This window comes from Melanotaenia boesemani, chromosome 7, assembly GCF_017639745.1.
Source record: "Melanotaenia boesemani isolate fMelBoe1 chromosome 7, fMelBoe1.pri, whole genome shotgun sequence".
Taxonomy (NCBI): Eukaryota; Metazoa; Chordata; class Actinopteri; order Atheriniformes; family Melanotaeniidae; genus Melanotaenia; species Melanotaenia boesemani.
The window spans coordinates 34959121-34982180 of record NC_055688.1 but is presented as its reverse complement, the minus strand read 5'-3'; the positions used below and the strand labels follow the sequence as shown (position 1 = coordinate 34982180).

The following is a 23060-nucleotide window of genomic DNA, read 5'->3' as shown; positions in this document are numbered from 1 at the left end:
CTTCTACTGTAGCACAGTTCCTTATCAGACATGACTTTACTCATTCCTAGGTGAACTGGGCTGCCATCCTCTGGTTTTACTGGAAGTAATGTGGTTTTCTTTTAGGCGGAGAGGAACATTTACATTTTCTACTGGGTTCCAGGTTAATTTACTCTGCAACAGTAACACTTATCTTGATTCTGACACTTCTGTAGTAATCTCACATGACTCAGCTTTCTGCAGAGACCAAGATTAAACATACAACCCTTGTTATAAACTTAACCTCTTCTGTTTTAGGCCTATTTTTTCTTCCTTCTATCTGAAATGACACAAAAAATAAATTAAAGTTCATTAATGAAGCTGTGGTGTAAAGACCCTTCATAGAAAATGATTCTGGTGGAAAGTCGGCTGTTATCAGGGGTGATACTTCACCCACTGAATGCAGGAACCTTCTTAGAAAAAGAGGCTAGTTTGTCTCAGCACTCAGGCGAGCCCACACTGACACACTCACACCACTTTTTAGACATAAGTAAAATATTGGTTGGTATTAAGTGATTCTGTGCTGGTTGTAGGAAAAATGCTTGAATGGTGATGAGAATAAAGACTAAAGAATAAAGAACAATAAGAGTAAAAAACCGTCAGCAAGGATGCATTATAAATATATAAATATAAAAAAGTGCAAAAAAATATATCTGTGCAAAATGTCTGTGCAGACGAGTATGTGCAAGAGTGTATGTGGTACTGATGCATCTGGTGAAGTTATGGTGCACCATAATAAAAAATGAATTAACTGATTTTAGCAGCAGCGTTTGCATCAGTATGAATTTACATTTCTGCAGAATTTGTAAACATATCTTAGTCTCACTAATCAGAGTGTACATGTTGGTTTCATGGTTCAGTGTTGGTTACAGGTTACAGACTGATCTCATGAGATCATTGTACAAGCCATAAATTCTTTAAAACTTTCCAACAATAAGAAGAGAGTGTCCTGAAAACTTCCTGTACAGTCTTGGTGCAGATACACACAAGCACATGTGTGTTTTTTGTTCGTATGCAGGAGACTTTTCCCTCGTGTGTGGCCAAAGTTTGACCCAAATACCAGTGTATGCATGCTTGCAAAGATGGCCAGTGGTTACATGAGATCATGTTTGCATGCACATGATTTATGGTTTATGTGCTTATGCAAACAGGAAACTGTAATAGGTGAGACGGCTGATTAAACTCCCCAGATGTCCTTTCAGGGGGAGTTAGGTAACGCCGCCACTGCCCTACTTCTCCTACATGCACTATCACATTAACATGTGACTCCAAAGTGGATCAGCCAAGAAGTTCAGTGTGTGCATGAATCAGAGCCAAGTATCCATGGCGATGACTGCTTGGTGCTGACCTTCTCATTTTCAGGTTATATAACCAACCAACTTGGCAGTGATCAGAACTGAGGAGGGGTTGTATTAACATCCACCGAAGCAACTCTTCAAGGAATGACTGAAACTTTGAGACAAACTCAAACAGAAAAGCCAATAATTCTGCTCAGAAAAGTTTCAAAATTACCTGCATGTGTGTTAAAAGTTGTAGCAGTATGAGGTTATATTCAGCGAACAGTCGGTATCACACATAAAGGAGGGATGAAAAAAATTTGAGATAATTTGTGTTAGAAAGAAGTAATATTAGCATTCATGCTTTTATTTATTTATTTTATTTTATTATTTTTTTTTACATAATCCTGTTTTCTAACTTGCTCTGATTTGGTCTGTAGAGGAAATGTTTACCAGGTGCTAACATTGCTGTTTGGTGCTGATCAGGTAGGATACAGCAGATTCAGCAGGTCCTGACTTTAAAACACTAAGAGGCAAGGCAAGGCAAATTTATCTGTACAGCACAGTTCATGTACAAGACAATTCAAAGTGCTTTACATAAAACATTACAGCTTTACAGCGGGGTGCAGGAAGCAATAACAAGTGCATTAAAAACAAACTTTAAAAGAAATTTCAAGAAATTAAATAAAAACAGAAAGAAAAAAGCTCAAATAAAATAGATAAAATGCAAGAATTAAAAGTTGTTTTGATAAAAGAAATAAAAAAGGTTTTAATCCTGATTTAAACAAGCAGAGTTTCAGCAGACCTGCAGGTTTATGGGAGTTTGTTCCACATGTGAGGAGCACAAAAGCTGAACGCTGCCTCTCCACATTTAGTTCTGACTCTGGGAACAGAAAGTAGAACTGACCCTGATGACCTGAGGGATCTGGTTGGTTCATGATGAACCAGAAGATCCTGAATGGATTTTGGTCCTAAACCATTTAGGTCTTTGTAAATTAACAGCAGGACTTTGAAGTCAGTTTTTTGACAGTCAGGAAGCCAGTGTAAAGATCTGAGGACTGGAGTTCTAGGATCTACTTTCCTGGTCTTAGTGAGGTCTGGAGTTCTAGGATCTACTTTCCTGGTCTTAGAGAGGACTGGAGTTCTAGGATCTACTTTCTTGGACATAGTGAGGACTGGACTTCTAGGAGCTACTTTCCTGGTCATAGTGAGGACTGGAGTTCTAGGAGCTACTTTCCTGGTCTTAGTGAGGACTGGAGGTCTTGGATCCACTTTCCTGGTCTTAGTGAGGACTGGAGTTCTAGGATCTACTTTCCTGGTCTTAGTGAGGACTGGAGGTCTAGGATCCACTTTCCTGGTCATAGTGAGGACTGGAGTTCTAGGATCTACTTTCCTGGTCTTAGTGAAGACTGGAGGTCTAGGATCTACTTTCCTGGTCTTAGTGAAGACTGGAGTTCTAGGATCTACTTTCCTGGTCTTAGTGAAGACTGGAGGTCTAGGATCTACTTTCCTGGTCTTAGTGAAGACTGGAGGTCTAGGATCTACTTTCCTGGTCTTAGTGAAGACTGGAGTTCTAGGATCTACTTTCCTGGTCTTAGTGAGGACTGGAGTTCTAGGATCTACTTTCCTGGTCTTGGTGAGGACTGGAGGTCTAGGATCTACTTTCCTGGTCTTAGTGAGGACTGGAGGTCTAGGATCTACTTTCCTGGTCTTAGAGAGGACTGGAGTTCTAGGATCTACTTTCTTGGACATAGTGAGGACTGGACTTCTAGGAGCTACTTTCCTGGTCATAGTGAGGACTGGAGTTCTAGGAGCTACTTTCCTGGTCTTAGTGAGGACTGGAGGTCTTGGATCCACTTTCCTGGTCATAGTGAGGACTGGAGTTCTAGGATCTACTTTCCTGGTCTTAGTGAGGACTGGAGGTCTAGGATCCACTTTCCTGGTCATAGTGAGGACTGGAGTTCTAGGATCTACTTTCCTGGTCTTAGTGAAGACTGGAGGTCTAGGATCTACTTTCCTGGTCTTAGTGAAGACTGGAGTTCTAGGATCTACTTTCCTGGTCTTAGTGAGGACTGGAGTTCTAGGATCTACTTTCCTGGTCTTGGTGAGGACTGGAGGTCTAGGATCTACTTTCCTGGTCTTAGTGAGGACTGGAGGTCTAGGATCTACTTTCCTGGTCTTAGTGAGGACTGGAGGTCTAGGATCTACTTTCCTGGTTATGGTGAGGACTCGAGCAGCAGCGTTCTGGACTAACTGCAGCTGTCTGATGGACTTTTTAGGGAGACCTGTGAAGACAGCTTTACAGTAGTCCAGTCTACTAAAGATAAATGTAGAAATCCTGCTGAGTCATCAGTCATTTAATGCTTGATAAGTTATTTAAGTGATAATAAGGTGACTTCACAATTGTCTTAATATAACTGCTAAAATTCAGGTTTGAGTCCAGGACTACTCCCAGATTTCTGGCTTGGTTGTTATTTTTTAACTTAGATGTTTCATTTTGTTTGTACCTTGTGTCCTGTATCCAATAGACTTATTGTGTCAGTGTCTGGAGCAAATAAACACCTGGATGAAGGAGAATTTTCTACGATTAAATGAAGACAAAACTGAGATTATTCTGTTTGGTAGCAAAGAGAAGAGGGTCAGCATTGGTAAACATCTGGAGACTCGGGCTCTTAAAATCACCGACCAAGTTGGTAACCTTGGAGTGTTGATAGACTCAGACCTGACTTTCAGCAGCCACATCAAAGCTTCACTAAGAAGCTTTTTACCAGCTCAGAAACATCAACAGAATTAAAAGTTTAGTCTCCCAGAAAGACCAAGAGAAACTCATCCATGCATTCATCTCCAGTAGGCTGGATTACTGTAATGGTCTTTTAACAGGACTTCCTAAAAAGATCATTACACATCTGCAGCTCATCCAAAACGCTGCTGCTAGAGTTTTAACCAGGACTAAGAGATCTGAACACATCACACCAGTTTTAACATCTTTACACTGGTTTCCAGTCACAGAATAGATTTTAAAACCCTTCTGATTGTTTACAAATCCCAGAATGGTTTAGGCCCAGAATACATCTGTGATATGTTCAGAGAATATAAACCTAGCAGAGCTCTTAGATCCAAAGACTCTGGTCAACTAGTCCAGACCAGAGTCCAGACCAGAGTCCAGACTAAACATGGAGAAGCAGCATTTAGCTGTTATGCTGCAAACAAGTGGAACAAACTGCCAGTGGAGATTAAACTTTCACCAAATCCAGGTTAAAAACATTCCTTTTCTCATGCACCTATGCATGAAATCTGCACGGTAACTTTTTTAACTTATCTTGCTTTTAATCATTTTATTGTAATTTATTATTTTATGTGTTGATGCATTTTACTATTTCTAAATAACTGTAATGCCTTTGTTTTATGTAAAGCACTTTGAATGGTACATGAAATGTTCTATACAAATAAACTGCCTTGTCTGTCTCCTATTTCTGAATCTGACTGACTGCCCTACATCTGCAGATATTACATAAACTCACTATCCTCCAGCTTCAGCTCTCTCCGATCTACAAACCATCATTTAAAATTTGGTATATTTATTCTGTTCAGATAAAACATTTTGGAGACACGAGGAGAAAAGCTTTCATTTCTTTTTTTTTTTTTTTTTTTTAACAGTAAGAAAAATATATAAACATGAACCTCCCTCTATGCACATGTTCAAACCTTTCTATCCTTGCATGTTCCTTACTGTACTATCATTTGTTTTTCTTCTAAAGTGTTGGTTTTACTCCTGCAAAAGACTTTTCTTGACTCCTGGCACTTCATTCTGCATTGTTCATCCTGCCACCTACACACACGTCTTCCTCATTCCTGGCAAACTACTCAAGCTGAATTTATCTCCACTGGTGCTTTGCTGTCTCTTCTGCAGACGCTCTCAACTCCGAGGACTGTTAGCCTGTGTCAGATTTGTGTTATAAGGTTGTATGACAGGTTTACTGTATCAGTCATTTCGGTTTGTTTTAGATTCTGTTCCACTAACAGTAAATAATCTGATAATCTGAAATAAACAAGCTGATTCTGTAGGTATAACAGCTTCGATCTAGTAGCTGCTGCTAGATTAATCTAATCCAGATTGTTGCTACTAGTGTCCTCACAAAGACCGAGGAAACATATGACTACAGTTCTCACCTCTCTACTCCGGCTTCCTGTGAGACGAAAACTGGATCTTAAAATGTTGCTGCTGGTGTAAAAGGCTCTGACTGGTTGTGGTCCAGGATATAGATCTGATCTGCTGACACCAAAAAAGATAATCTGTGACAAGTTTGCTTTCTCTGAGAGTTAAAATTAAACATGTAGTTTTTATGCTACTGATACCTGGAACAAACTAGCAGAAGACCTGAAGTCTGATCTAGACCTGAGGTCTTCTAAATTGGGCCTAAAAGATTTTATTTTTTTAATTGAATGCCTGCTTTCCTGCCAAGATGCTAAGTAGCTTCACTTTGTGTAGAACACAAAGGTACAAAGAAAAATAAAGCATGTCTTCTTAGATTACAATAAAGCTTAAAAGCAAGTTCAACAATCACTCAGTTTATCACCATGAATGTTTTATTTTTATCAACAGACGTGTTATTTATTTTCTTTAAACTGAATGAAAGACACAGTGGAAAAATGGGAAGTTAGCTTAGAAAGCTACGTTATGTTCTGCTAGTCTGTGTTTAAAGTAATGTTTTTGAAGTCTGTGTGTTTTCAGGGGGTTTTCTTCATTCTTTAAAGTGGGTTTGTCACATAAGTGTCTAACCTGCAAGCACTCATTCAGATTTGAGTCGCATGGACGAAGGCTAGTGGACAGCTAAGCTAACGGCTGCTCGGCATCATGTCACAAATAAATTTTCTTACCTAAAGCTATGAAAGCCTTAAATTGCACTTTAAGGAAAAGCTCATTTAAGGTTGTTTATTATTTTGACTATTTTCTTTTATATAATTTATAAGTTCTTTATATATGGAAAAAAATGAATATCCCCTGTGTATTGCGAGGTTAATTGCACGGTGGATTTATCATTAGCTTACACATTCGACCAAAAGCCCTTAGTAGAAGCTATATTTTCATATTTTTAGTTTTTGGAGTTTAAACTGCACAATATAAACACTGCTAACACTCCCCAGATTACAAACACATTTCAGAGCAGTCTGTGCCATTTATGGCTCAGTTATTTGGCAGACTGGGTCTATATTTCATATGTAATGTTAAAAGACCATAGTTTCACACCATAACATAATAAATGATGATTCTGTTAGTAATCCTGCAAATTCACATAGTGATTAAGTTTTTATCATATTAGGATAGGTCAAAACAAATTATAAATGATATTACTAGGAGTTTTAGCTTTAGTTAGCATTTCAGGGATGTTCCAGCTTTTATTATTTGTGATTGGCACGTTTACTTATAAATAACAAAAAAAAACATTTAAATTCACTCACTGAAACCAATAGGATGACCAGATGTGAATTTTATTTGTTTTTCCCTTTCACTTCAATCTGTTCACATCAATCAGAAACCACATTTATATTAGAGATTAGAAATCTCTCAGATATGCCCTTACCCTGGATGTGTCATTGTATTTGGTTGATGGATATTCCCTTTCCTGTAGTGTTAGAAACCAATAATGAGAACATTTTACCTGTTATCATTTGTATCATTCACAAAAGATAACAAGAGCAAATATCAAATGGAAGTATGTGTTAGTAAGTAAAATACCTGTGTAGACAACAATCTCCCCATAGAAGCACACAACAGATTATAATGCCATATTTACAGGACATGTTACATACGTATTGCAGTTTGTGTACTATTGCAACCATATGATTGAGGTAAAATAAAAAAGATCAATACCAAATCAATAAATTATTACTAATTCCAGCATTTCATGGATTTGGCCCTTTACGATGTACTAAAATGCAAATGATTCCTTATAACTCTGCATAGTTACACACCAGATAAAAGACACCAGTTAATGAAAAAATTAGAATACAAAGAAACTTATTAACATAGAAACATGTAAAAATCAAACACTTGTATACAAAATAAAAATATTTCAGAAGAGCAAAGCTAAGCAATCTAACAGTTTTCAGAGATTAGCTTTCGCCACACAAACAATCGTGTCACCAACAATCAGCAAGGCCTCGATTTTTAGTTGTTTTTCTTCTTCTTCTTTTTAAAGACATTTTTCTGGGATATGTTTGGAGGTTTTCTTCTCTTTTAATCTCTCCTGCAATACTATTGTTTTTTGGAAGAACAGCTTTCCATAAATAGGAGTAAAGGCACTGGCCTTTACTCGCAGCGTATGTAAATGACATTTTCGTGAATGGAGATATTTGTTGTGGCTGGCTACTTCAGGGACCACATTTACCACTGTGATTCACACCACCTTTGAATAAGTGTAATATCCTGACCACGTCATAATAATCATTTTCCTTAACATGGATGTGCAAAAAAAGTGGGAAAAATATGGAGTAAATAGACAGACAGAAAATCCAAATTTTAGTGGGAATAATTTAATTTTTCTTTAGTTTCTTTTAGTTTGTCTGTGCATGACAGCGAGGGAATTCAGATAAGCTAACAGGCCAATCAAAATACTTTATTTTAAAAATAGCTATACTAGGATGGAATCTGCCCCAGAGTTTCAGAAGTAGCCACACCGATAACCAGATATCAAGGTCAGATTTTAAATGAAGAACAATGTCCTTTGTGGAAGTCTTTGGAAACTGAGCAGCTCGGCATGTCTTTCATTATGAAATGTAAACAATATCACTGCATGCATAAATAACAAAATAATAAATAATGGAAAACTATTTCAAAACATTAAACAAAAGATGCCTCAAACAAGATTTAGAGCCTTAAAGCACACCGATATAAAGGTTTAGTCTGCTGTTCTTCAGCTGGATAGGCGAGGAAGGGGAAAGATGGAAGACAGAAAAGCTCTCAAAACTCAGGACACAGTGACTGTCGCAAAAGAGTGAACACTCAGGTTTTTACCTGAAGCTAGAACTGAAATTAAAAGATGCCTGGATGACTAATTACGTTCCAGTCTTATTAACATTTTATTATTAACTTTTTATTAATGGGTTTGAGAGCATTTACACAAAAAGAATAAAAAGTTTGGTCTCTTGAAGAATTTGTGTACATTTAAAGAGATTATTGCTTCATTTAAAGAACGCCATTTACAGTGGACAATACTAAACTGAGGGGATTTGCCTTCTTTGTGTTTAGGCAGGAAGGTTTGTTTTGGAACTGCAAGCTGCTGAATTTTGCTGAATCGACTTAGACCAAATTACAAGTGCTGCAAGAAGTACAGTGATGAGATGGACCATGATTTAACACACTTCATGACACACCTGGGAACTGTAATGACAATAAGCTAAAAGAAATCAGATTCACCTCCTGTTTGAACATTACTTAAGGTCAACACCTTCCTTTGTGCTTCTCTGTGCGATGTGAAGTAAAAATGACCCATGGAAGATATTCATTCATTCAGATCTTGGTCGTTGCTACAACATCAGTTCTTTGTGCATCGAAAGGAAGAAGAGTTCAGCTGCTGCTGCTTTAAGGGAGGATGAAGGGAGCTGGATGTCACCGGTGTCTGCTCTGTGCCATGAAGAGCAGCACCTTGCGGATGCCACTCAGGCGGTCTTTCAGTGAGGTGAGGGCGAGAAACGGCAGCTGGGCTCGACCTTCTAAAGGAAGAACGGCGAGTAACCACCAACACCAGGAGGGACCGTTGGGACTGGCCTGCAAGGACACACAGGGAGACGTTTGTTGGTTTTGTGTTTGCCAGCTCCAGAAATCCCGACTCTGGCTGCAGCTTTTTATTTAACTCTGGTCACACAGCAGAGGATCAAGCAGCTGTTTTGCATGGCTGGAATGTACCTCAGATTAAGCCATCAGATAGCTAATCCGTGTGGCTAATCTCTGTTTCGTCTTCATTTTGCGCTTGATTAAATAGTTTTCTGCTTCAGCTTGAAGGATTTTAACAGCCTCAACTCAGAGATGTGGCTTCAGATTTCTCCATTCCATAACATTAACTTTACTCCTTTTTATTGCTTTGCCTAAAGTCATAGTCTTGCTGCAGGATCTACTTTCTCTTCAAATTTGGATCTTTCTCCTTTTAATCAGAAAGATCTATTCCACTCTGAGCTGGCCAGAAAACATATTCCAGGCTCTGTGTGGTTTGCCTGCAGGATCTTTAAGACACTGCGAAAGGGCAGAAATGAGAAAGAAGCATCTTTCTCCTCCCAACCTTCTATGCACCATGTTTACGCTTCTCCTGGTGGATTAACATTAACAACATTGATGATAACTATTTTCTCTGTCCTGCCCAAAATAACAAACCCAGTTTAAATTAAATAGCTCGACAACTACAAGGGCTGTACGTTTAATCTTGGTTTCAAAAGAAAGCTGAGACACGTGAGATCACTACAGGCGTGTCAGAATCAACACAAGTGTTACTGTCATAAATTCACCTGGAACACAGTAGAAAATGTAAATGTTATCTCCTAAAAGAAAACCACATTACTTTCAGAGAAAACCAGAAGACGGCAGCCCAGTTCGTCTAAGGATGAGTAAAGTCATGTCTGATGAGGAGCTGCGCTACAGTAGAAGCTAAAAATATGAACCTGAGCAGTTTTACAGATGTTATAAAAGAATGTGGATTTTAAATCTTTTCCAGCCTGAAGTCTCCTGTGTTTGGTGCAGAATTCTTGTTACTTCAACAAAACTTTGCACCGACTCCCATCTGTTTCTCATCTTCTTGACTGAGTAGACTTGACTCTATTTCAAGTTTAAATGTTGCATCATTTTCTTTGGTAAACATACCGTAAATCACCTTTCAAGCACGGCTCTGTGCCTGTTTATCAGTGATTAACGATTACCAACTGATGATGGAATTTCTTTGTGCTCTGTCCTTGTATCTGTAAGTGTGGAGGATATAATCCGTTTGTCAGAGTTATGTTAAAGGAGGTGATTCTTTTCATCATGATAGATTGCATATTGCTCTCTGCAGATAAAAACACCTCCTTGTGTGGAGCAACTTATCCAACTAAACTATCATTTGATATTCCAGAGCTCTTTATTCTGCACAGTTGTCACTACAAAAGTTACCCTGAACCTTTAAAAGGAAACACAAGGGATCAAACTAAGATAAACACATCCACTCTGATTGCTATGTTAGTTTGTTTTAATGCAAATATGAGTAACAAATTTCGGTTATCTGGAGATGGATGTGAGTGGATTGTACCTGAAGTTCAGAGTCTTTCTCAGGCATGGGTCCAAAGTGTCCTTCTATGCGTTCCTTCTGCTCAGCCTTCAGAGAGTTGACCCAAACCAGTGCCTGGTCGTACACCGTGTCGTGCAGAGACTGCAGCTCACGCTCTGCTACACCTTCAACCTGTGGGCACACACATACGCCGCTTTGCTGTAGCATCTTCCGTTAATTCTGTCTCTGCCTCCACCCCAACCCACCAGCATACCTTAACATCCTCCAGGTACTCTATATCAGCCGTGTTGTATCCATCCCTCTGATTGTGCTGAATGACTTTAAACCTCCGTCTGCCAATCGTGTCCACCACCGAGCGGCCATCAGAGAAGAACTTGACATCGCGGATCTCTAGCAGACACCCGTAGTCTGCAAACCTGCAGGCAGAGGGGAGGATGCATTTCATATTTCTGGCTTCCAACCCAGACGCTCCAATTTAAAACCTCTAACCGGGATCGCTGCAGCACTGACCCTTTCAGGTCGTCTCCCAGACACATGCCGAAGCAGTTGGTGCCCGTCTCCATGCATCTGCGGATCATCAGTCTGTAGCAGGGCTCGAAGATATGAAGAGGACATGGCACAGTGGGGAAGGCCATGGTGCACACGAATATAGGCACGTTGTTGTTTAAGCTGGAAGAAAAGGAAAACAAAGAGAAAAAAAGCTTTTAATCAAATTTTCTGAAACTTAAAACAAGTTTGTGTAGCTAGTTTGTTAATAAGGCTGCACACGGTTCTGGTAAAAACGCAGTAAGTTTCTATAGTTTGAGCTTTATTCTAAGCCCCTCACTGCTTCCCCAGTTAAACGTAACTTAATAGTAGTTTGTATGATGAGGTGAGTCAGTTCAGGTGGTCAGGATTACTACACGCATGTTGAAATGTACATGTATGGACATTTAAAATAGCTTCTAGATCTTCAGAAGTTACTCTCATCATAATGTCAAATACTGAATTTGAATTTTATTTATCATTTTTCAAATAAATTGACATAAAACGTAAAGATAAATTATTTTTTTATTAATTCATTATTTATATTTAAAAAATGCTATTTTAATTATATATTCCACATTTACATATGTACATGTGCATTATAACTTATTATAACACATAAAAATGGATCTACTAAATCAGAAAACATTTAATCACAGATAATAAATGTCTTAAATGAATCAGTCTCTTATTCATCCCCATGAACTGACTGATTCCGTAGGTTTTCCTTCAGACTAAACCTGAATACAGTCTGTAAAATCTTACATAAAGGCAACAGTTTCACATCCAAATAAAGAATTAAAGCAAATAAATAAAATTTCATGTGATGTAAAGCTGCATTTTCTCATATAATTTGACCACAGCTTCACTTTAAGCACCAACTGCTTCTTCCACTAGATGGCAGTAATGAGCATCTGTTTACTGGTGGGACGGGTTAAAATCCAGCCACAGGAATGTGACACTGGATGCCTGATGTGAGGCAGGCTAACAGGTTTTAGAGTCAGATGTGTGCTGTCGTGTGCTACCTGTAGTAGGTCAGTAGGTCAAAGTGTTTATATCAGACCAAAGTGGAGAAAACAGAGAAATGCAGAGTAAATAAACAGGAGGGGGTCCAGTAACTCACTTGGAGAGCTCAGCCATCTCCTCCTGGTGGATTTTCTGTCTTTCTATGAGCTCAGAGGGAAGATACTTAGATATCAGGTTCTCCATTACTACCGTCTTACAGTACTGTCTCTGGACCAGGTACTGAGGAGACACAGAAACAATTCTTATGTCAACAGAAGCAAAATGTAACTGAATGATGTCTGGTGTGGATTAGGATCCAGCAGGTACCTCAGACAGTTCCTCTTTGCAGAGTGGACACTTCGGGTTGTGGTCCAGACATCTCTCCAGACACTGCAGACAGAATGTGTGACCGCATGGCGTTGTCACCGGCTCGTAGAAAAGTCTGGAGGGGAAACACAAACATGCAACGCTGTAAAAACAAACATGCAACCTGCACGCTGCAGCTTTAAAGTCCAACATGAGAGTCTCACCTCATACACAGAGAACACTCCAGATCTGTCGGGTCCAACCGGTCACCAACCACAGAGCTGGAAGACTTCGGCCCTTCTGCTGGATCTACGTGGACACACAATCAGTAAATAAAACACAAACTATGCCAGTAGACATAACACACGTGTGCTCAGGTGTTAGCTCACCAAGTTTAGATTTCTTCTGATCCTCGTTCCTCTCCTGCTGCTCCTCATCCTCGTCTGAGCTTCTCCGTTTGCGTTTGAGCAGAAGAGAGTGTTCGATCCTTCTCGTCTCAGGTTTTCTGAAACTTCCCTCTGAAATCCCCATCACAGGAAGAGCGGAGGCAAGACGGGACGCTGAAGACAATGAGCCAGGCCCGAGGGTCTGAGGGACAGACGAAGTGAGCTTCAGAGGTACAGAAAGAAGGAGATAAACAGATGCATGACTGGCTGTCGGGGCGGAGCATCTTTACCTGGAAGGGAACACTGATGCTGGTTTTGATGTGGACTCTGGAAGACAGGATGCTGGAGTAGTCGGAGATGTGTTCAGGGACCTGATCAGTGACGGGAGCCAGGAAATCACTGAGCAGCTGAGAGAAGGAAACAAGGAACAATGGATTCACAGCAGAAATGAATGCTCTCTGATGTGGTAGATCTGCTGATTGCAAGTTGTAATGCACAAGAGCAATGCTGTAAATATCTCAACTAAAATAAATATGTAAATTAAAAAAAGAAATATGAATATATATAATAAATGATTAACATAAAAAATTACATATATGAAGTAAAAAAAGAAAAAATGAAAATTTATTTTTAAAAAAATCAAATTTCTAAGATTTTTTTTATTATATATAAATAACTTTTTTGAGTCTATCTATGGAGTCTGAAATTAAACTGAATTAAATTTTTAATATTAATTCAGTTAATATTACTACAAATTTGAGTTAATTTAAATTTAATTAAATTATTCATAAATCTGAATATTAATGCATTTTAGATGAATATAGTATATAAATATGTAAACATACATTTATTACATATTACATAAAAATATTCAATAAAATGTGCAAATAAATATTTTTAATGTGCAACTGAGGTAAAATAATGTTAAAACCCCTTTTTTTCTAGAAATGTCATATTATACATGTTTTTTGAAAATAAAACAGTTCATTAAAAATGAACATCTTGATATCCATGTTTGATGCCCCTGTTGTAGATTTTTGTGGATTTATGAGAATGTAATGACTCACAAAGCTCTTATACTGCTTTTAAATTGCTGAGACACAAATGAATCATTGACAAGTTGCAGACAAAACTAAAAATATAAGCTTGTAAATAAGATCTTTTTTGGCTCTGGTTACCTTGTGGACTTCATTCTTGGCCAGCTTCCAGTCCGGCTCCATGGACAAACAGACCAGGTACTCTCTCAGAGCCTCCTCCGTCCTGCCCAACGACACCAAAGCCTGGGCCTTACGGACATGACCCTGTTGCCATGGAGACAGTGTCTTACTTTGTATTCTAGTTTGAAGCTTTTAGGTTTCAGAGATAGTAAAAGCAATAAATGACTGTTTTTATGCGAGCCGTCCACTGGTCTCTGAGCCTTACCTTGGACCAGAGGGGCATCAGTCTGCAGGCCGTCTCAGCATCCCTCAGAGCCTCCTCATAGTGCTTCAGGCTGGAGAGAATCTGAGAGCGGTTACTGAACAGTATGTGGTCTGTGGGAGCTGAGGAGGAAAACACGAAGGACAGTGAGTGATGGGGAGCTGCAGAGGTGATCAGTGAGAAAGAAAAAAGAGAAAAGGCTGGATCTTTTCTCACTTTTCAACTGACATTTCTATTTTTATTAAACAATTCATTTAATAAAAGACAAGAAAATAGTTTTATAAGTCTCAAATTCTCTTTTAGGCCAAAGCAACTCAAAAAATATCTTTAATAATAAATTTTTAATAAATCAGAACAAAATTTCCAGTATATTTACAAACTAAAACAAATTTTAAAATAAAGCAAAATTTCAAAATTTAACTTAATGTTTTTTAATGATTCAAATCGATAACTGAAATTAAAAGATTTTTTTTAAATAAATGCCTTTTCCTGTGGGTGTGTGAATATTTATCCTCATTAATTAGATATGACAAAAATATCTCTATCAAAACTAAAATTTAAACTAATATGTCATTTGAATTAATGGATTTAGATCATTACTGATGATATCCAGTCTGTGAGTAACACACTAAACAACTGATGCACTAATAAGGAAAATAATTCAACATAAATAAACACAGAGACTGGACATGTGTTAGTTTTAGGCTAAAAAAAATACATTTAAATGCTAATGTGCAAATCAAATAGCTCAAACAAAAGATTTTAAAATATGGAAGTTTTCACATTTTCCTTTTTTACTAATCTAATCAGTCTCTTATTAAATATTCCATAAATGGACTGACTTGACTGTCCAGTTATCAGCTCTGAAATGACACAACAGAAGGAATATTTAAACACATTACAAAATGTGTTATGAAAAAAGAACCTGCTGCCTTACAAAACCATGCAGCACTATCAAGGTCACCCACATTCAAGGTTTCGTAACTGTACTAAACTTATGCAAATGTCACAGTTAGCCCTTTAAGAATCAAAGAGGAACATTCTCCTGCACAGATATGGAGTCCCCCACATAAATGAGATTAGAAGTGTGTGAGACAGCGAAGCTGATCATTCATACATGCAGCTGTCAGGCAACATATTTGAACAAGTAGGACACGAGGGGTATTGATTAGCAATGCTTCCTCATGCATTAATGTCAGCACACACACAAACTTGAGCAACTTATAATCCTGAGGCCACTGCAGTGACTTCATTTCAATCCTTACCCCAAACTCATACATGTCATCATCAATCGAGACATGCTGGAAGAACTTTCAACCCTATCGTAACTCAGATCCACTTCGAGAGACTGTTCTTACTTCCTATTGGTACTAAATCACAATTACAATGTGAAAAACTTTTTATAAGTATTGAAAAATGAGCTCATGTAGTTGATAATTCTGCAATTCTCTTTTCGTTGCAGCTCATCAGCAAATCTTCAGACAAGGCTAAACATGAGTCAGCAGAATTTAGAATCATTTAGAATCAGCTGCTGCACAACTTCAACATGATCATCTGATCTGTTAATATCCTATTATGTTGCCTTGTCTTATGTTATCCCACAGACAGACGGCAGCTCTGACACTTTCCTTTAAACTGTAAAGGTGTGAAATATGTGACCTGGGGGCCAAATCTGGCCCGCGAGATGAATTTAGTAAATGTGAAAATGACATAAAAGACATTAATGTCAACATGACGTTGCTTTTTTCATGGTTGAATCTAAAATATTTCCAGGGCAGGGGGGACTTCAGTTTTTGTGATAAGGTGAGTCAGTTCAGGTGGTCGGAATTACTACATACATGTGGAAATGTACACGTATGTACACCTAAGATAACTTCTAAATCTTTAAAAGTCACTCTAATCATACTTTTTAGTTCCATTTACCCATGAAAATGTTTGTGATTTTATAGATACACTGTGATCTGTAAGTTGTAAAAATAAGTTAATAAAAAATATACAAAATAAGTACATAAAAATTAATTAAAAAAAGAAAATCTGCACTTATTTTTTAAGAAATTTCAGATTGTTAATGATTTCTAAAGTGATAGTTCATTAAAAGCAAACATCTTGATGATGTAGTTGCACAAAAACAAAGGGAAACATTTGAAGTTGTCATTATTTAAAGGTTAAATGCTGTTAGTTTGCTGGTCCGGCCCATTTTAGATCAAATTGCGCTGCATGTGGCCCCTGACGTGAAGCGAATTTGACACCCCTGCTGTACATAATCTCTTGGCAAACCAAGAAAATAACTCCACCTTTCATGTAAAAAATACAGGTGTTGCAATATATTGGTATTGACAATCGTAAATCATAATATGAATTTAAGTTCAGCACACGATCACATCAAAAATCGTTCAAATCAAATTGTTACTGAATGCAAATTATTTTGGTTTTTTAAGACATTTTTTTAAAGCTCTGTATGTAATATTTGGTGTCTGTTTAAAAAAAGAGACAAAAATTAAGCAAATGAATATGTCTGCACGTATATAAAAAATGTACCATTATTGCAAAATTAAAACCACACAGACATTTTGACCTGAATCAGAAGAACAGGTGAGTTAATGAGGGCTGCAAGTCATGCAGAAATTCTACTTTTATGCATGTTCTGCAGCTTACCAGCAGAAGAGGACTGAAGCCTTTAATAGATGCTAATTTTGGGCTTGTGTCAATATTTAATTTTAAAGCTAATATATAATATTTGAACATACTAATTCTGAGACATTTTCCTTCCTTTCCTTCATCTTTTCCTTAATGGTACAAACTCTGCTCAGTATGCAATCTGATACTTGTCTTCTGCCCCTTTTACACCACCTTTTGCACTACAGTATTTTTCATTCATCATAATAAATATAAATATATGCAAATTATTTTTACCTTCTTTGTTTTACATTTTTAAAGGGCCCAATAAATACTTATGATTCCAAAAATGATAATTTTCTGGCCATTATTTCTTGGGCCAGGCTTTAAAAAGTTAACAAAGCCTCTATTCACATACTGGTGAGAGGATATCAATTATCAAGCCTGCCGTCAACAACACTCTGGTGCACACTGAGCCCATAGAGTAACCCAGGACAATTTATTCATTAGTTACCCAGCTCAACAATAGTCAGGAGCCCCGAAATAAGTGCTCCACTGGTGGGAAACTGCAGGTCAGAGAGCTTCAGTCCTTATGCAAATTAAAACATTTAAGTATCAGGCTGTCATTTGACCCTTAAAGGAGTCAAGTGACAGTCAATGAAATGGCTTTAACCTTACACAAGCACCCTTATAAAACGTCCAAGCTGCTGTAGCAGGTACTGGGAACTGAAACAAGGTCAGGCCAAGAAGCCTAGTTAGAAAAGACCTCTGTCCAAAGGGAGATGCTTTATATTTATATATTTTATTTCTTCTAGTATAAATAAATCACTGCATTATTTTAAATAATAATTATATATATTTTTTTAAGTTTACCCACTTATCACCTCACTGCCTCTGCCTGGGTTACACCTCTGCACTGCTCTGGGAATTTCAGTGACCTGCTTTAATACCCTTGACCTACATTTGCAGTTTGGTTGTCTGACGTTACACAATGAGGGAGGAGGGTTACGCGCTTACGTAATGTTTGGTCCACTGGCCCAGCCTACATAACCCTGTTATCCAACACATGGTGGCGGCTCCCAGACGCCTGCGGAGAGGCAGTGCGCCACGGCCATATGTAACGCTGTCACCGACTCCATGACACACTTACCAAATTAACGGGGAGTGTTATGTATGTCATGGTTTCATAACGGCACACCTAGCCTGATGCTAAATAAGTTAAAAGTTAGAGTTAAAGTTGTAAAACTGCAGCGCTGGAGTTAACCAATGTAAACACAAGCAAACACGACATGTAAGCGGAGTTTTTTAGTTTCTAAAGTAAACAAAACAGAAGTTGTTTAGAGTTTTACCTATTAGTATGGCTTGGTTATATTTCTCCAGCGCAGCTTCCATATTCCTCTCGGCGTAAAGCCCGTTTCCCTCCCGCCTGAGCCGGCCGGCTTGGTACAGGGACGGGAACCACTTGGCCAGCAGGTTGCTGAGAACCACGTTCACCCGGTAACTCTGGACGTCGGCTACTCTGGAGCTGTCCCTGCACTCCTTACACACGACCGGCCGCTCCTTCTCTTTCCTCTCCCTCTCCAGGCATTTCTTACAGAAACAGTGTCCGCACGGCAAAGTCACAGGCTCGTACAGAAAGCTCAGACATATCCCACAGGAGACGTCTTCACGCCCGCCACTTGTGGCTCCATCACCCGTGCACCCAGACACCCTCCCGGTCCGCGGGCTGTGTTGACTCCCACCCCGGTCTTGTCTCCTGATGTTGTCCGACAGGTACTCTATGAGGTTGGCCAGGTGAACAGGTCCAAGTTTCTCTATCTCCGATGCTTGGCGGTACGCCTCGAAGGCTTCGCTGATCTTGCCCCCGAACGCGAGCGCGTCAGCCCGCTTCACCATCAGCTCCAGCCGGCTCCCCGGATCTCCAAGACACCCCAGCTGGCACTCATAGATATCCGCCGCCAAGTCAAAGTTTTTCGACTGGAAAGCTTCTGCTGCAAGGTGCAGCATACTCTCGCTCTCGGTCACCATGCAGCGCAGGCTATTTGAAGTCTATGCCTTCATCCATGTGGCGTATAACTGTTCGGTTCCGCAGCTGCCATGCACGTCTGCGTCTCCGGCTATTAAGTACTGACTGCACTGCATGTTCCTGGTCAAGTCCAGGAAGCGCCGATGCGATTCTCAATGGACCAAGGAGAAGAAGAGAAAAAAACCGTTATGTAAAAGTTGTGTCACGTGACACCAAGCAGCTGTTCTCATTGGACAAGTTTAGAAAAAGTGTTACAAAACAATCTCGTATGTAATAGTTTCATTGTCGGGGCAGGAGGGCAGGACTCAGGAGCCTGTCTGACCTGCATGCGGGTCCCAGAACCGAGACGGGTCAACGTGCGGCTGCAGGTTCGGGACCATTACAGATCACCGCCTGTGGAGCTGGGGGTCACAGAATGATGTAATCTGTTATTAACCCACAGGTTTATGTTAGGACTCATTTCACCCAATTTCTACTGGGAAATTTGACCTGATTAAGTTTCAAAATGGACAGTTTAGTAGTTTTATTAACTAAGTCTTGTGCTTTGTATTCCTGCAAAATATGTCATGAACACCTGCTGCTGGCATATTTCTATTAATACATATTTACTGCAAATAGCCTCATGTTTTGATCGTTTGGTTAATGATTAAATAGGTCTGACACAGATTTTATATCCTGTGCTGTGGAAAAATATTTAGTCATATTTCTTTCTGTATTGGCTGGAAATCAGGACAAATAAACGTGAATAAGTCGGATTACCCCAAAACAGAATTTAGCACAATTTTAACAAACTTGAAAGTCAGTATTGGGTATGAGTACTTTTATTACCTACTCATCACAGTCTAAACCCTTTTAGACCAGCTTGTTAATAATTTATATACCAAATAAAGCCAAACCCAAAAGAAAATGGGGAGAAAATTCTATTTTTTATAGTCTTTATTTTGCCCTTTAGCAAAATGTCTTACTGAAGTAAGACAAAGGTCTTACTGGTTTTGAGGGAAATGGCTGCCAAGACATTTAAAGTAAACTGGTTGGAATTCTGAACATTGGAAGTCCGTAAACTTGTATTTTGTAGCTGTTCAGACAAGTTGTTGGTGCTTTGCTGAGAAAAGACTGCTAAATAGGTAAGTTATAAATAGGTCTTAATAAGGATAAAAAAGTTGGGCTGTTTTTTAAGAAAAAGAAAAATGGAGGGCTGTGCATGCCTTGGGCCCCAAAAATTCTAAATCCAACCCTGGTTTTCAGAAATAGTTTTCCAGACTTCTTGAAGGACTTTCCTAAGCTCTTCTTCGGATGTTTTCTGCTTTTTGTTCTGTTCTTTGATCCCACACTGCTTCAATAATGCTGAAGTACGGACTCTAGGGAGGATTCATTCTTCCATCAGACCTGTTTCCAGGGATTTTCAGTCCAGTCTTTTCTTCCTGTTTCCCTTCCACGGAGACCATTTCTGATGTGGCTTCAGTGAACAGTAGATGGATTAACTGATGGTCCAGGTGCATTTCTTAGGTTCAGGATCAGGTTTTTGCTGAATTTTTTTAGAAGCACTGCTAAACTTTGGCAGATTTTCTCACTGTGCACTTAGTCGAGTATGTTGGATGCCAACACAATCAGTGAATAAGCTCATAACACTGCTGCAGTGCAGCTTCAGTTGATAGGAGCTAGATCACCGTTTGGGATAAGTAACGCCTTAAAAGACCATCGAAGGAGACCTGTAGCACAGTCGTCGTTTGAAGTCACTGCTATGGCCATCTTTACCACTCAGACGTCTTTAAAGACGTCACTTTCAGATATTGTTCATCTGCTTGCTTTCTTGTTTTTAGGACAGGAACCCTACTTCTTTTGTCCTCCAATAGTCCAATTTCTTATTTTTTCTAAGGATAGGCTGCACACCATGCAGATATATTTTCAGCTAGTGAGTCGGGTACAAGGACTTGAAAGAAAATTACTTTTAAAAAAATCAGTTGATGTTTAAAAAATATGTTGAAAGATCTTCAGAAAGTCTGAAAACTGTTGCACAAGACCGCTTTGAATGATTACAACAATTTCTGGCTGTTTGGAAGCAAAATATAAAAGAAATGAGACTTTTGCAGAGGAAGGAGGCATTTAATCAGTGATGTTACCGCTCAGATCACTTTGCAGTGAAGACAGCGAAGCCTTCCTCAGTGGGAGGTTATCAAAGTGTGACACTGCCTGAGAGCACAGTCGGTTTTATAACCATAACAGCTCACCAGAACTGTGTGGCGTTGCATAAAAGGGTTTGCATAATTACAAAAAAAATCTTGATATATAACACATAAAGATCTGTTTTAATTTTTCCTCAGTTGGACAGAAGTTTTTCTCAGTTCAATATCAATTCAAGTTCATCTTTTCTGTGAGAGCAATCAGTCTTTGACTTGTAAATGAATGATATTAAATAAGCACCGAGTCAGTTTTCATCTGCTGTTTACTCTGTGTGAATCTGTGTTTGGTATCTGTCGTTATAAATGTCATTTCTGGCCATTTAAGCTGTGCCCAAAGCTTAATATAAGGCTAGAATTAGAAGTAGGTTATGTTTAAAGTTAGCATGTAATGACTGAGGTGAAGGGATTGTCATCCAAGCCTGCATGAGAGTATTACCTGCATCAGTAGTATTTACTGTCTCCAAATGAAACCTGTTAGCTAAAGGCAACTTGGAGTGTGTGAGTGGGGATTACAGGCCGGTCAACCAGTATCCCAGCAGAGGTTTCTGGTAATATAGGTCGGCCGGTCTCGCCTGTGAACTCAATCCCACACACAGACAGAAATGCTGATTGACATATACATGGCAGCAGACAGAGGCTGACACACATGTAGGAACAGACAGACTGACATATATGCAAATGAGGGCACTTGGAGAGTATTATGCAAGAAATAAACACAGAGAGCACATGCAGTGTCACCGGCCAGACGGGCAGCCATCGGCCAGAGATCCCCTCATTACCTTGCACCTTGCATGTGTTTTGTATTTGTCTGAGCCTATAAGTAGGTCACATTGTAATGGAGGCAGCTTCCCTTCTCATGGCTGTCTGGACATTGTATATTGGTTTGAGACAGGCAGCGGCTGTTATACAAGGTCTACCAATCCACGATGTCGAGCCTCCATGTTTGCTTCTAAATCAATCAGGGTTGATGAATTCAGTGAAAACATATTTTAAGACAGTCATTAAAAAAAGTTTCCAAACAAAAGACTATTTACATATTTAGTCATTCATAAGGACAATTTGCTCAGAGCAGAACACACACCAAACTTTTTATCTGAAATATAGAAATCTCATTAGATGTTTATGAAAAAGGGAGAATAATGCAATCACCATCAAATAATCATGCAAACTGATAAGGAATATTTCAAAGAATATTTTACTTCTTCACCCCTTTTCCTATCCCACCCAACTACTCAAGTACTCAGGTTTTCATCCTGATTCCAAGCAGAACAGCAGCTTTTAAACTTGTGATCATCTCACAAGTTATTTTTTCTGATAGGGAGCAACAGTCGATGCTGAGGCATCTTTCTTCAAACTCCTGCAGTCCATCCTATCAGCATGCATCCAGGTTCTCAACCCCTAAAACTCACTCAAATCAAGAGAAAACTGAGGTTCAGATGGAGAGATTTGGGCTAGCAGGCAGGAATTGACAAGTATATATATATATATATATATATATATATATATATATATATATATATATATATATATACATACATATATACATACACACTTTTTACTGTTACCTGCATTTCCTGCAAAAATCCTTCAGAAGACGTCTACGTTTGACCGTTAGGAAATAACACTACTTAGCTGCAACCAGCTGTTAGGAAATATTAACTTTTCTTTTCAGGTAAATCTTTAAGATTTTCTCAAAAAGTTTTTTTATATATACAAAGAGGAATTCTGAGGCTTTTCCTTTGGTGCCTGACACCTTTAATCATGTTTCACCTCATTTACTGACAGTTTAATCAGGAGAGATCAACTGGAAAGATTTAAGAAAAATGTATTTATGTACGAGACTTTTTTCTTTGGTAATTTAACACCATAGCAAATTTAAGAGTGAAGATTTGGCTGAACTCAGAGCTTCTGAAACAACTTAAGGAGAATTTATCTTCTACTTTTAAAGAGCATTTGAACAAACCATCTATTTTTAGGATACAAAACATGACTTTCAAGGGGAATAAAAAGAACACAAAATACAGAAATTTGCATTTACAAAAATGATCAAC

The 23060-nt window shown here is 38.7% G+C and overlaps 1 protein-coding gene and 1 long non-coding RNA gene across 2 annotated transcripts; one reads left to right on the top strand and one right to left on the bottom strand.

The window, feature by feature from the left end:
- The first annotated feature begins 179 nt into the window (after positions 1-179).
- LOC121642636 lies at positions 180-23036 on the top strand. Its single transcript, XR_006010933.1, has 3 exons — positions 180-190; positions 340-344; positions 22958-23036. It is a non-coding gene; the product is annotated as an uncharacterized LOC121642636 (long non-coding RNA).
- LOC121642633 (LON peptidase N-terminal domain and RING finger protein 3-like) lies at positions 6765-19094 on the bottom strand. The gene is made up of 12 exons (XM_041989408.1): positions 18153-19094; positions 14191-14309; positions 13947-14069; positions 13059-13175; positions 12772-12970; positions 12607-12691; positions 12404-12518; positions 12195-12316; positions 11057-11215; positions 10800-10962; positions 10568-10717; positions 6765-9063 (listed from the first exon to the last, which is right to left on the bottom strand). Exons 1-12 carry the CDS (start codon positions 18829-18831, stop codon positions 8905-8907), a joined length of 2190 nt encoding a protein of 729 aa, XP_041845342.1. The 5' UTR covers positions 18832-19094; the 3' UTR covers positions 6765-8904.
- Positions 23037-23060: the final 24 nt, after the last annotated feature.